Source organism: Somniosus microcephalus, chromosome 2, assembly GCF_052327205.1.
Source record: "Somniosus microcephalus isolate GS21.2 chromosome 2, FLI_Smic_1.0, whole genome shotgun sequence".
NCBI lineage: Eukaryota > Metazoa > Chordata > Chondrichthyes > Squaliformes > Somniosidae > Somniosus > Somniosus microcephalus.
The window spans coordinates 211,385,504-211,398,552 of NC_140988.1; the positions used below are offsets into that span (position 1 = coordinate 211,385,504).

General features: G+C 44.1%; 1 protein-coding gene across 1 annotated transcript in view; it reads left to right on the plus strand.

Moving 5' to 3' along the window:
- wdr19 (WD repeat domain 19) overlaps positions 1–13,049 on the plus strand; it is a 103,142-nt gene that overhangs the window by 60,398 nt on the left and 29,695 nt on the right. Inside the window, exons 12-14 of the mRNA XM_085968740.1 lie at positions 4,987–5,133; positions 5,838–5,962; positions 11,624–11,733. Of these exons, the coding sequence (XP_085824866.1) occupies positions 4,987–5,133; positions 5,838–5,962; positions 11,624–11,733 (382 nt within the window). The remainder of the gene's footprint in view (positions 1–4,986; positions 5,134–5,837; positions 5,963–11,623; positions 11,734–13,049) is intronic.

The window sequence follows — 13,049 nt, forward strand, 5'->3', positions numbered from 1 at the left end:
ATTCAGTACCCTGTCCCTGCTTTCTCCCCATATCCCTTTAGCCTCCAGAAATATATCCAACTCCTTCTTGAATATATTTAATAAATTGGCCTCAACTGCCCTGTGTGGCAGAGAATTCCATAGGTTCACCACTCTCTGGGTGAAGAAATTCCTCCTCATCTCAGTCCTTAATGGCTTACCCCTTATTCTTACACTGTGACCCCTGGTTCTGGACTCCACCACCATCGGGAACATCCTTCCTGCATCTAGTCTGTCTAGTCCTGTTAGAATTTTATAACTTTCAATGAGATCCCCTCTCATTCCTCTAAACTCTAGCGAATATAAGCCTAATCGACCCAATCTCTCCTCATACGTCATTCCTGCCATCCCAGGTATCAGTCTGGTAAATCTTCGCTGCACTCTCTCCATGGTAAGAACATCCTTCCTCAGATAAGGCGACCAAAACTGCACACAATACTCAAGGTGTGGTCTCACCAAGGCCCTGTACAACTGCAGCAAGACATCCTTGCTCCTGTACTCGAATCCTCTCGCTATGAAGGCCAACATACCATTTGCCTTCTTAACCGCCTGCTGCACCTGCATGCTTACCTTCAGCGACTGGTGCACAAGGACACCCAGGTCTCGTTGCACTTCCCCTTTTCCCAATCTATTGCCGTTCAGATAATAATCTGTCTTCCTGTATTTGCCACCGAAGTGGATAACCTCGCATTTATCCACATTATACTGCATTTGCCATGCATCTGCCCAATCACCCAACCTCTCCAAATCATACTGGAGTTTCTCTGCATCCTCCTCACAGCACACACGCCCACCCAGCTTTGTGTCGTCTGCAAACTTGGAGATATTACATCTAGTTCCCTTGTCTAGATCATTTATATATATATATTGTGAATAGCTGGGGTCCTAGCACCGATCTCTGCGGTACCCCACTAGTCACTGTCTGCCACTCGGGGGAAAAAGACCCGCTTATTCCAATTCTTTGCTTCCTGTCTGCCAACCAGTTCTCTATCCAAGACAGTACCTTACCCCCAATCCCATGTGTTAACTTTGTACGCTAATCTCTTATGTGGGACCTTATCAAAAGTCTTCTGAAAGTCCAGATACACCACATCCACTGGTTCTCCCTTATCTATTCTACCAGTTACATCCTCAAAAAATTCCAGTAGATTAGTCAAGCATGATTTACCTTTTGTAAAGCCATGTTGACTTTGTCCGATCCTGTCACTGTTTTCCAAGTGCTCTGCTATTACCTCTTTTATAATGGACTTTAGCATTTTCCCCACTACCGATGTCAGGCTTACTGGTCTATAATTCCCCGTTTTCTCTCTACCACCCTTTTTAAATAGTGGGGTTACATTAGCTATCCTCCAATCCATGGGAACTGTTCCAGAGTCTATAGAATTTTGGAAGATGACCAGCAATGCACCTACTATTTCTAGGGCCACTTCCTTAAGTACCCTAGGATGTAGATTATCAGGCCCTGGGGATTTATCGGCCTTCAATCCCATCAATTTCCCTAACACCATTTCCCTACAAATACTGATTTCATTCAATTCCTCCCTCTCATTAGACCCTATGTTCCCCGACATCTCTGGGAGGTTATTTGTGTCCTCCTTTGTGAAGACAGAACCAAAGTATGTATTTAATTGGTTTGACTTCACCAATCTTTTTCTCTTCACATATCTATAGAAGCTTTTACAGTCAGTTTTTATGTTCCCTGAAAGCTTACTCTCATAACCTATTTTCCCCCTCTTAATTAATCCCTTTGTCCTCCTTTGCTGAATCCTAAACTGCTCCCAATCCTCAAGTTTGCTGCTTTTTCTGGCCAAATTATATGTCCTCTCCTTGGATCTGATGCTATCCCTAATTTCCCTCGTTAACCACGGTTGAATCACCTTTTTTGTTTTACTTTTATGCCAAACAGGGATGAACAAATTCTGTAGTTCATCCATGCGATCTTTAAATGTTTGCCATTGCCTATCCACCGTCAACCCTTTAAGTAACGTTCCCCAATCCATCATAGCCAACTCGTGCCTCATACCATCGTAGTTTCCTTTATTTAAATTCAGGATCCTAGTCTCTGAGTCAACTACTTCACTCTCCATTTTAATGAAGCATTCTATCATATTATGATCGCTCCTCCCCAAGGGGCCTCGCACAACACGATTGCTAATTAATCCTTTCTCATTACATAATACCCAGTCTAAGATGGCCTGATCTCTAGTTGGTTCCTCGACATATTGGTCCAGGAAACCATCCCGTATACACTCTAGGAATTCCTCCTCCACAGTATTGTTACTAATTTGGTTAGCCCAATCTATATGTAGGTTAAAGTCACCCATGATAACTGCTGTGCCCTTATTGCACGCGTCTCTAACTTCCTGTTTAATGCCATCCCCAACCTCAGCATTACTGTTTGGGGGTCTGTATACAATTCCCACTAACGTTTTCTGCACCTTGGTATTTCTCAGCTCTGCCCACATAGATTCCACATCATCAGAGCTAATATCCTTCCTTACTATTGTGTTCATCTCCTCTTTAACCAGCAATGCTACCCCACCTCCTTTTCCTTTTTTCCTGTCCTTCCTGAATATTGAATACCCCTGGATGTTGAAGTCCCAGTCTTGGTCACCCTGGAGCCATGTCTCCGTAATCCCAATTATATCATAACCGTTTACATCTATTTGCGCAGCTAATTCATCCACTTTATTACGAATGCTCCTTGCATTAAGACACAAAGCCTTCAGGCTTGATTTTTTAACACTCTTAGTCCTTTTAGAATTATTATTTACTGTGGCCCTGTTTGATTTACACCCTTGATTTCTCTGCCTTCCACTTTTGCTTTTCTCCTTCCTGTCTTTTGTTTCTATCCTTGCTTCCCTTTCCTCTGTCTCCCTGCACAGGTTCCCAACCCCCTGCCATTTTAGTTTAAACCCTCCCCAACAGCACTAGCAAACACTCCCCCTAGGACATTGGTTCTAGTCCCACCCAGGTGCAACCCGTCCAGTTTGTACTGGTCCCACCTCCCCTAGAACCGGTTCCAATGTCCCAGGAATTTGAATCCCTCCCCCTTGCACCATTCCTCTAGCCACGTATTCATCTGAAATATCTTTCTATTTCTACTCTGACTAGCACGTGGCACTGGTAGCAATCCTGAGATTACTACCTTTGAGGTCCTATTTTTTAATTTACCTCCTAACTCCCTATATTCAGCTATTAGGACCTCATCCCGTTTTTTAGCTATATCGTTGGTACCTATATGCACCACGACAACTGGCTGTTCACCCTCCCCCTCCAGAATGCCCTGCAGCCGCTCCGAGACATCCTTGACCCTTGCACCAGGGAGGCAACATACCATCCTGGAGTCTCGTTTGCGACCGCAGAAACACCTATCTATTCCCCTTACAATAGAATCCCCCATCACTATAGCTCTCCTGCTCTTTTTCCTCCCGTCCTGTGCAACAGGACCACCCATGGTGGCAGGAAGTTGGCTGCTGCTACCTTCCTCCGATAAGCCATCTCCCTCAACAATATCCAAAGTGGTATATCTGTTTGAAAGGGGGATGGCCACAGGGGACCCCTGCACTACCTGCCTGCGCCTACTACTCTGCCTGGTGGTCACCCATTCCCTTCCTGCCTGTGCAGCCTTTACCTGCGGTGTGACCAACTCCCTAAACGTGCTATCCATGATGTCCTCAGCATCATGAATGCTCCAGTATGTATCCATTCGCAGCTCCAGCGCCGCAATGCGGTCTGTCAGTAGCTGCAGCTGGATACACTTCCCGCACACATGGTCGCCAGGGACACAAGAAGTGTCCCTGATTTCTCACATAGTGCAGGAGGAGCATGCCACGGGACCGAGCTGTGCTGCCATGACTTACCCTTTAATTAATTCAAATTAAATTAAATCAAATCAATACCACTAATTACACTATAATTAAATGATATACTCAAGGGCCCTTGTTTACTACCACTCCCCGCTGCACAACAGAGACCCTAGAAGCTATAAACCACAAAAATTAAGTTTGGAAAAAAGAGAGAAATACTCACCAACCAATCACTTACCTGCTTTCTGGTGACATCACACTTCAATTACTTTTTACTCCTCTCTGCTGCCGCCAGTGTGTCTGGGCCGCTCTCGCTCCCCACTCTTTAGCTCCTCGGCCTCCGCGCTCAGTCTCCACTTAGGGCTGCTGCCGCCGGTGTGTTTCGGCCCCTCTCGCTCCCCACTCTTTAACTCCTCGGCCTCTGCGCTCAGTCTCCACCCAGGGCCACTCTCGCTGCTGCCGCCGGTGTGTAAAAAGATACATTTCAAGAGGTTGTCACTGCCTCACGTCATTTAGACTGATGTCCAAAAGCAGTAGCCAGAAGGTCATAAACATTAGCTTTACTAGGGCTCTTTGGTGCCACACTTGGTCGAATGCTGCCTTGATGTCAAGGGCAGTCACTCTCAACTCACCTCTGGAATTCAGCTTTTTTGTCCCTGTTTGGACCCAGGCTGTAATGAGGTCTGGAGCTGAGTGGTCCTGCCAGAACCCAAACTTAGCATCGGTGAGCAGGTTACTGCTGAGCAAGTGCTGCTTGACAGCACTGTTGACAACTCCATCCATCACTTTGCTGATGATTGAGAGCAGGCTAATAGGATGGTAATTTGCCGGGTTGGATTTGTCCTGTTTTTTGTGGATAGGACATACCTGGGTAATTTTCCACATTGTCAGGTAGATGCCAGTGTTGTAGCTATACTAGAATAGCTTGGCTAGTTCTGGTGCACAGGTTTTCAGCACTATAGCTGGAATGTTGTCAGGACCCGTAGCCTTTGCTGTGTCCAGTGTACTCGGCCATTTCTTGATATCATGGGGAGTGAATCGAATTGGTACTAAATGTTTTAATATCCAGTCTTCATTTTTGGATCTGGTTGCCAAGGTTAATGTGTCTTGATTTGGGGAATTTACATTTTAAACTGCTTTTTTTGTGACTGCTTTATAGATATAGAGAAGCTGCAGTGGCTTATGAAAATGCCAAAGATTGGGACAGTATGATTCGAATTCAGTTGGATCACCTCAATAATCCAGAAGAAGCTGTTCGTATCATCCGAGAAACCCAGTCAATTGATGGGGCCAAAATGGTAGCCAGGTACACAGGCTGGTTTAATCAACTATAATTACCTGCACATGCGCAACTCTAGGATTATTGTGTCCTAATAGATTTCTAAAATAAAACCGATTTAGTCATGCACATCACACTAGTCACTGCATATAACGAACAACGAAGTGTCACCTTGTCTTCTTGTCTCAGTGGAAACAATCTGGCCTCTGAGGCTCATGGATTCAAGCTTTATTGCAGAACTTGAGCATGCAATCTCAACACTTTAGTGCAGTACTGAGGGATTAGTGCATTGTCAAGAGGTTAAACCAGGCCCTGTCTACCTGTTCAGGTGGGTGTAAAATATCTCACATTACTATTCAAGTTTTCCAGCTGTCCTGGTCAACATTCTTCCCTCAACCAACATCATCAAAACAGATTATCTAATATGCTGTTTATGTTGTATTCAAATTGACTGTCACATTTAGCTACAAAACAAGTGCCTACACTTCAAAAGTAGTTAATTTGGGATATCCTGAGAATGTGAAAGGTATTATGTAAATGGTAGTTCATTTTTCCTTTCTAACTGCAATTGCATTTGTTGACCAGTTATATGCTATGCTATAATCAACACTTTATAACTTTAAAACATTGACCCTACATAAACAAAAACTTAGGCTTCCTTGAGCTATAAAATTGTGTTGTTTATAAATTAATGTTATAATATAAATGAGGATGTTTTTGTTTCTTTTTAGGTTCTTCCTGCATCTTGGTGACTATGGCTCTGCCATCCAATTCCTGGTGATGTCTAAGTGTAATGATGAAGCCTTTCAGCTCGCACAGCAACATAATCAAATGGAAGTCTATGCTGACATCATTGGTAAGCCCACGTTTGGGAGAGGAGGAGCTGGGTTGAAAACAACACATACAGCACAAACTCTTAGGGTTTGCGTTTGCAGCAGTTTTCAGTAAAATTCTCAGCCAAAACATCAGACATAGCAATGAAGTTTTCCTTTCCCTTCGACCATTTGTGATTTTGTCTACATCTCTAGGTTTTCTTTGCTTTCTTCCATCTTTTTTTCTCCTAATTTCCTCACCAGGACCAGGGTTCTCTGATACCTCACCCTCATATAGGGACAGCAGTAAGACATTTAGCCCCCCGAGCCTGCTCCGCCATTCAATGAGATCATGGCTGATCTGTGACCTAACTCCATATACCCACCTTTGACCCTTAATACCTTTGGTTAACAAAAATCTATCAATCTCAGATTTAAAATTAACAATTGATCTGGCATCAATTGCCATTAGCGGAAGAGAGTTCCAAACTTCTACCACTCTTTGTGTGTAGAAGTGTTTCCTAATTTCACTCCTGAAAGGTTTGGCTCTAATTTTCAGACTATGCCCCCACCCCAGTCCTATACTCCCCAACCAGCAAAAATAGTTTCTCTCTACCTACCCTATCTTCCCTTTAATATCTTGAAAACTTTGATCAAATCACCCCTTAACCTTCTAAATTCCAGGGAATACAACCCTAATTAATGTAATCTCTCCTCGTAATTTAACCCTTGGAGTCCTGGTATTATTCTGGTAAACCTACGCTGCACTCTCGCCATGGCTAATATATCCTTCCTACGGTGTGGTGCCCAGAACTGCTCACAGTACTCCAGGAGTAGTCTAACCAGGGCTTTGTATAGCTGCAGCATAACTTTTACACCCTTGTATTCTAGTCATCTTGATATAAAGGCCAGCATTCCATTAGCCTTTTTGATTATTTTCTGTGCCTGTTCATGACATTTTAATGATCTATGTACCTGGACCCCCGAGTTTCTTTGGACCGCCACTGCTTTTAGCTTTTTACCATTTAGAAAGTACCCTGCTCTGTCCTTTTTAGGTCCAAAGTGGATGACCTCACATTTGCCTACATTGAAATCCATTTGCCACAGTTTTGCCTAATCACTTAATCTATCAATATCTCTTTGTAATTTTATGCTTTCATCTACACTGCTTACAATGCTGCCTATCTTTGTGTCATTGGCAAATTTGAATATGTGGCTTTCTATGCTATCATCTAAGTCGTTAATAAATACTGTGAATAGTTGAGGCCCCAACACAGATCCCTGCAGGATATCATGAGTCACATCCTGCCAATTAGAGTACCTGCCCATTATCCCCTACTCTCTGTCTCCTGCCGCTCAGCCAATTTCCTAACCAGGTCAATAATTTGCCTTGAATTCTGTGGGTGTCTACCTTAGTTAACAGTCTCTTATGAGGGACTTTTATCAAATGCCTTCTGGAAGTCCATATAAATAACACCCATAGACATTCCCCTGTCCACTACTTTAGTCACCTCTTCAAAAAATTCAATCAGGTTTGTCAGGCATGACCTACCTTTCACAAATATCTCTTGTAATTGACGCGCAGTGAAGATCATGTCCATTGTGCCCCTTCGTGAGCGGAATCCGCATTGCGACTCTGGGAGGAGCTCTTTGGCCACTGGGAGAAGGCGATTGAGGAGGATTCTCGTGATGACGTTCCCTGTGGCAAACAGCAGGAAAACTACTCTGTAATTACCACAATTGGACTTGTCACCTTTCTTGAAGATGGTCACAATTATGGCATCTCTGAGATCCCCTGGCATGCACTCCTCCTTCCAGATAAGAGAAATGAGTTCATGAATTCGCACCAGTAGTGCTTCTCCGCTATGCTTTAGTGCCTCGGCAAGGATTCCATCTGCTCCTGAGGCCTTGTTCTTCTTCAGTTGTCGGATGGCCTTTTCAACCTCATGCCGGGCTGGGACATGGACCATGCACAGCAGGCACCTCAAAGCACTGGAGAGGTACCGCCAACGCTGCCTCCGCAAGATCCTGCGAATCCATTGGCAGGATAGGCGCACCAACGTCAGTGTTCTCGGTCAGGCCAACATCCCCAGCATCGAAGCTTTAACCACGCTCGATCAGCTCTGATGGACGGGTCACATCGTCCGCATGCCCGATACGAGACTCCCAAAACAAGCGCTCTACTCTGAGCTCCGACACGGCAAGAGAGCCCCAGGTGGGCAGAGGAAACGCTTCAAGGACACCTCAAAGCCTCCTTGAAGAAGTGCAACATCCCAACTGACACCTGGGAATCCCTGGCCCAAGACAGCACAAAGTGGAGGAGAAGCATCCGGGAAGGTGCCGAACACCTCGAGTCTCTTCGCCAGGAGCAAGCGGAAGCCAAGCGCAAGGAGTGCACGTCAACCCAAGTACCCCACCCACTCGCCCCTTCAACCACCGTCTGCCCCACGCAAGCCTACATTTCGTTGTACTGCACTTGTGCACTAACAATGACAATAAAAGTTGATTTGATTTGATTTTGACAGAGACTGTAGGTCCCGCATTGGACTCATCAGTCACCTGAGAACTCATTTTTAATGTGGAAGTAAGTCATCCTCGGTTCTGAGGGACTGCCTAAGAAGAAGAAGACGACCTTTCACAAATCCATGTTTGCTCTCTGATCAGCTGAAAATTTTCAAGGTGTTCAGTCACCCTATCCTTAATTATAGACTCTTGTAATTTCCCGACAACAGATGTTAGGCTAACTGGTCTATAATTCCCTGGTTTCTCTCTCTCGCCATTCTTAAATAGTGTAGTGACATGCGCAGTTTTCCAATCTAAAGGGATGGTTTCTGAATCGAGAGAACTTTGGAAGATTATAGTTAGGGCATCTGCAATATGCTCACCTACTTCCTTTAAAACCCTGGGATAGAAACCATCTTGTCCTGGGGATTTGTCTCTCTTTAGTGCCCATTAGGGACCAAAGTGGCAATCTGTGTGAAGAGCCTGAAGATGTAGGTGAGGTTTTAAATGAATATTTTGCATCTGTGTTCACTATGGAGAAGGACGATGTAGGCATAGAAATCAGGCTTGAACAAATTAGTTTTGAGAGGGAGGAGGTACTAGTGGTTTTAGTGGGCTTAAAAGTGGATAAATCCCCAGGCCCAGACGAGATGTATCCCAGGCTGCTGTGTGAGGCAAGGGAGGAGATTGCAGGGGCTCTGGCACAAATTTTCAGAACCTCCCTGGCCACAGGGGAGGTGCCAGAAGACTGGAGGACAGCTAACGTAGTACCATTATTCAAGAAGGGTAGTAGGGATAAACCAGGGAATTACAGGCCAGTGAGCCTAACATCAGTGGTAGGGAAATTATTGGAAAAAAATTCTGAGGGACAAAATTAGTCTCCACTTGGAGAGGCAAGGATTAATCAAGGATAGTCAGCATAGCTTTGTCAGGGGGAGATCATGTCTAACCAATTTGATTGAATTTTTCGAGGGGGTGACTAGGTGTGTGAATGAGGGTAGTGCAGTTGATGTAGTCTACATGGACTTCAGTAAGGCTTTTGACACAGTCCCGCATGGGAGACTGGTCAAGAAGGTAAGAGCCCATGGGATCCAGGGCAATTTGGCACATTGGATCCAAAATTGGTTTAGTGGCAGGAGGCAGAGGGTGATGCTCGAAGGTTGTTTTTGTGACTGGAAATCTGTGTCCAGTGGTGTACCGCAGGGATCGGTGCTGGGTCCTTTGCTGTTTGTAGTGTACGTTAATGATTTAGATATGAATGTAGGAGGTATGATCAGTAAGTTTGCAGATGACACGAAAATTGGTGGAGTGGTAAATAGCGAGGAGGGAAGCCTCAGGCTACAGGATGATATAGACGGGTTGGTCAGATGGGCAGAACAGTAGCAAATGGAATTTAACCCTGAAAAGTGTGAGGCGATGCATTTTGGGTGGACTAACAAGGCAAGGGAATACACAATGAATGGTAGGACCCTAGGAAGGACAGAGGATCAGAGGGACCTTGGTGTGCATGTACATAGATCCCTGAAGGCAGCAGGACAGGTAGATAAGGTGGTTAAAAAGGCAAATGGGATACTTGCCTTCGTTAGCCAAGGCATAAAATATAAGAGTAGGGAGGTTATGATGGAGCTGTACAAAACGCTAGTTAGGCCGCAGCTGGAATACTGGGTGTAGTTCTGGTCGCCATACTATAGGATGGATGTGATTGCATTGGAGAGGGTGCAGAGGAGATTCACCAGGATGTTACCTGGGCTGGAGCGCTTCAGCTATGAAGAGAGACTGGACAGGCTGGGGTTGCTTTCCTTAGAGCAGAGAAGGCTGAGGGGGGACCTGATTGAGGTGTACAAAATTATGAGGGGCATAGATAGGATAGATAGAAAGGAACTTTTCCCCTCTGTAGAGGGGTTAATAACCAGGGAGCATAGTTTCAAGGTAAGGGGCAGGAGGTTTAGAGGGGATTTGAGGAAAAACTGTTTCACCCAGAGGGTGGTTGGAATCTGGAACTCACTGCCTGAAAGGGTGGTAGAGGCAGGAACCCTCACAACATTCAAGAAGCATTTAGATGAGCACTTGAAACGCCATAGCGTACAAGGCTACGGACCAAGTGCTGGAAAATGGGATTAGAATAGATAGGGCTTGATGGCCGGCGTGGACACGATGGGCCGAAGGGCCTCTTTCTGTGCTGTATAACTCTATGACTCTATTTTCTTCATTATTGTTATTTTGCTTACATTAATTTTATTGAGTCCCTGTCCCTGATTCAATATTTTCTTTGGGATTTCCGGCATGCTATCCTCTTCCTCTACTGTAAATGCTGACGCAAAGTGATTATTCAACATGTCCGCCATTTCCTTATTATCATTGACAATACCACCGATATCAATTTTCAAGGAGCCAGTATTGCTCCTGACCACCCTTGTAACATTTATTTGTGTTGATTTTGATATCCCTTGCAAGTTTCTTTTCATACTCCCTTTTAGTAGCTCTTACTACCTGTTTTGTCACCCTTCACTGTTCTTTTTATCTTTCCCATTCACCAGGATCTGTGCTATTTTTTGCATTTTTGTACTCTTACCTCTTTAGTCGCCCATAGCTGGTTCTTTTGGCAAGTAGAGCTCTTGCCCCTCCGGGGTATAAGCTGGTTCTGTGTCACATTGAATTATTTTTGAACACCTTCCACTGATCTTCTATCATTTTACCCATTAACAGATTATCCCAGTTTACTGTGGACAGTCTCTGTCTCATTCTGTTGAAGTCGGCCTTACCTAAATCTAGAATCTTAGTAGCTGTTTCGCGTTTCTCCCTTTCAAACACTACGTTGAACTCGATCATGCTTTGATCGCTGTTAGATAAATGTTCACGCACCGTTAAGCTGTTGACTAAATCTGGCTTATTGCCTATTACTAAATCTAGGTTCACACATGTACTTTCAGCAGGGATTGTTGGATTGCTGGGTGGCAATTAGGAGCAGGAACCTTGGCTGAAGATCATCTAACTTAGCACTGAGTGAAGATTGAACCTGGGACTAATCTGATCTACATTGCTCATTTATTAACCACTGCAGCAAACTCAATTGTTTGCTATTTCCTCAGATGAATTAAAGTTTTTTATTAAAAGTATGTTCTCTTTTCTCTCCTGGAATTTAGCAAAGCATTGTTAGTTTAGATTAGATTCCAGTATGTAAGGTTACATGTGCTTCTCTGCAGGTTCTGATGCTAATAACGAGGACTATCAGAGTATTGCATTGTACTTTGAAGGTGAAAAGAAACATTTCCTGGCTGGAAAATTCTTCATGCTTTGTGGCCAGTACACCCGAGTAAGTACATGAAGGTTTACTTCCTAGGTCAGCAGATTTGAGATGGGTGCAACCAAGTAGGCAAAAGATAAGTTTACTATAATTAAAAATGCGTTTGAACCCATTTTGGAGAATGACAGATTTTGTCTTAGTCTTTGCACAGAAAACTGAAAGTGGGACTGAAGGAGTACCCGAGAAGTATGTGAAAGAACCACAATGGAGATAAGTAGTGAACAACTCACTATTGAAAAAGTTAATAGGATTTAAAGTAGAAAATTATCCCAGAATACTTAAGGATGCTGGGATGAGATAACATAGGACCTAAGCACAACTCTCCAAAAATCTATGGAAATAGGAATTATGCCGAAGGAGGATGACAAATGTTACTCCTCTGTTCAAGAACACAGAAAATAAATAAGCAAGGAAATTGCAGATCTGTTAGTCATACCTCAGTTGTGGGTAAACTCTGAGTCCAAATAACAGGGTGAAGTTAGTGAACACCTAGTAAGGCAAGGGTTAATGAGGGATAATCTGCATGGATTTGTAAAGTGCGAGTCGTGTTTGACTAATTTATTTGAATTTTATAATGTGGTAGATGATGCTAAATAAAAGACATATAAATTAAAGAAATGTAAGCACCTCGATAGAGAGGTAGATAGCTAAATGCCCAAAGAGTAGGGGTAAATGGATGTTTTCAAATTGCTAGGATGTGGGCAGTGGTGTACTGCAGGGATCTGTGCTGGGACTATTCTATGTATAATAAATGATGATTTTAACATGGGCACTAGAGGAATGATATTGAAATGTGTTTATACAGCTCCCACCACTTAAAACGTCCACGTTTAAAAGGGACACTTACTTATATCAGCCAAAAAGCGCTAACCAATAACCATTTGCATTAATGTCAATTTCAAAGTTGTCGGTTATAGCGTCTTAAATGCTCCATTTATTTTGGGCAGAAACAACTGTTTACTCACTAGTTCAAACCACTTTGTACTGAATGCAAGAACAAACGTAAGTAAATAGCATCTCGTTAAGATGCACTGAATGTAATAAAAGAGTCTCATTATTGAGGCAGACTTCACTTCCCTTAGGCTATGACAGCTTCGATGCGTGAGAAACATTATGGCCCAGAAATTCGGGTCGGGGGGCTTCCCGCGGGTGCAAGCCCCCGATCTGCACTTACCTAGCGCGCCAGCCGTTGAGCTGTGGGCCCGCGTGGAATTCCGATCCGGGGCCTGGTCCAGCTGCCAGCGCGCAGTGCTTGCGTATCTCGGGCGCAGTTAGTTCAATGCGTCCCCTGGGATCACGTGGGCCATGGGGAGCCAATCGGAGCA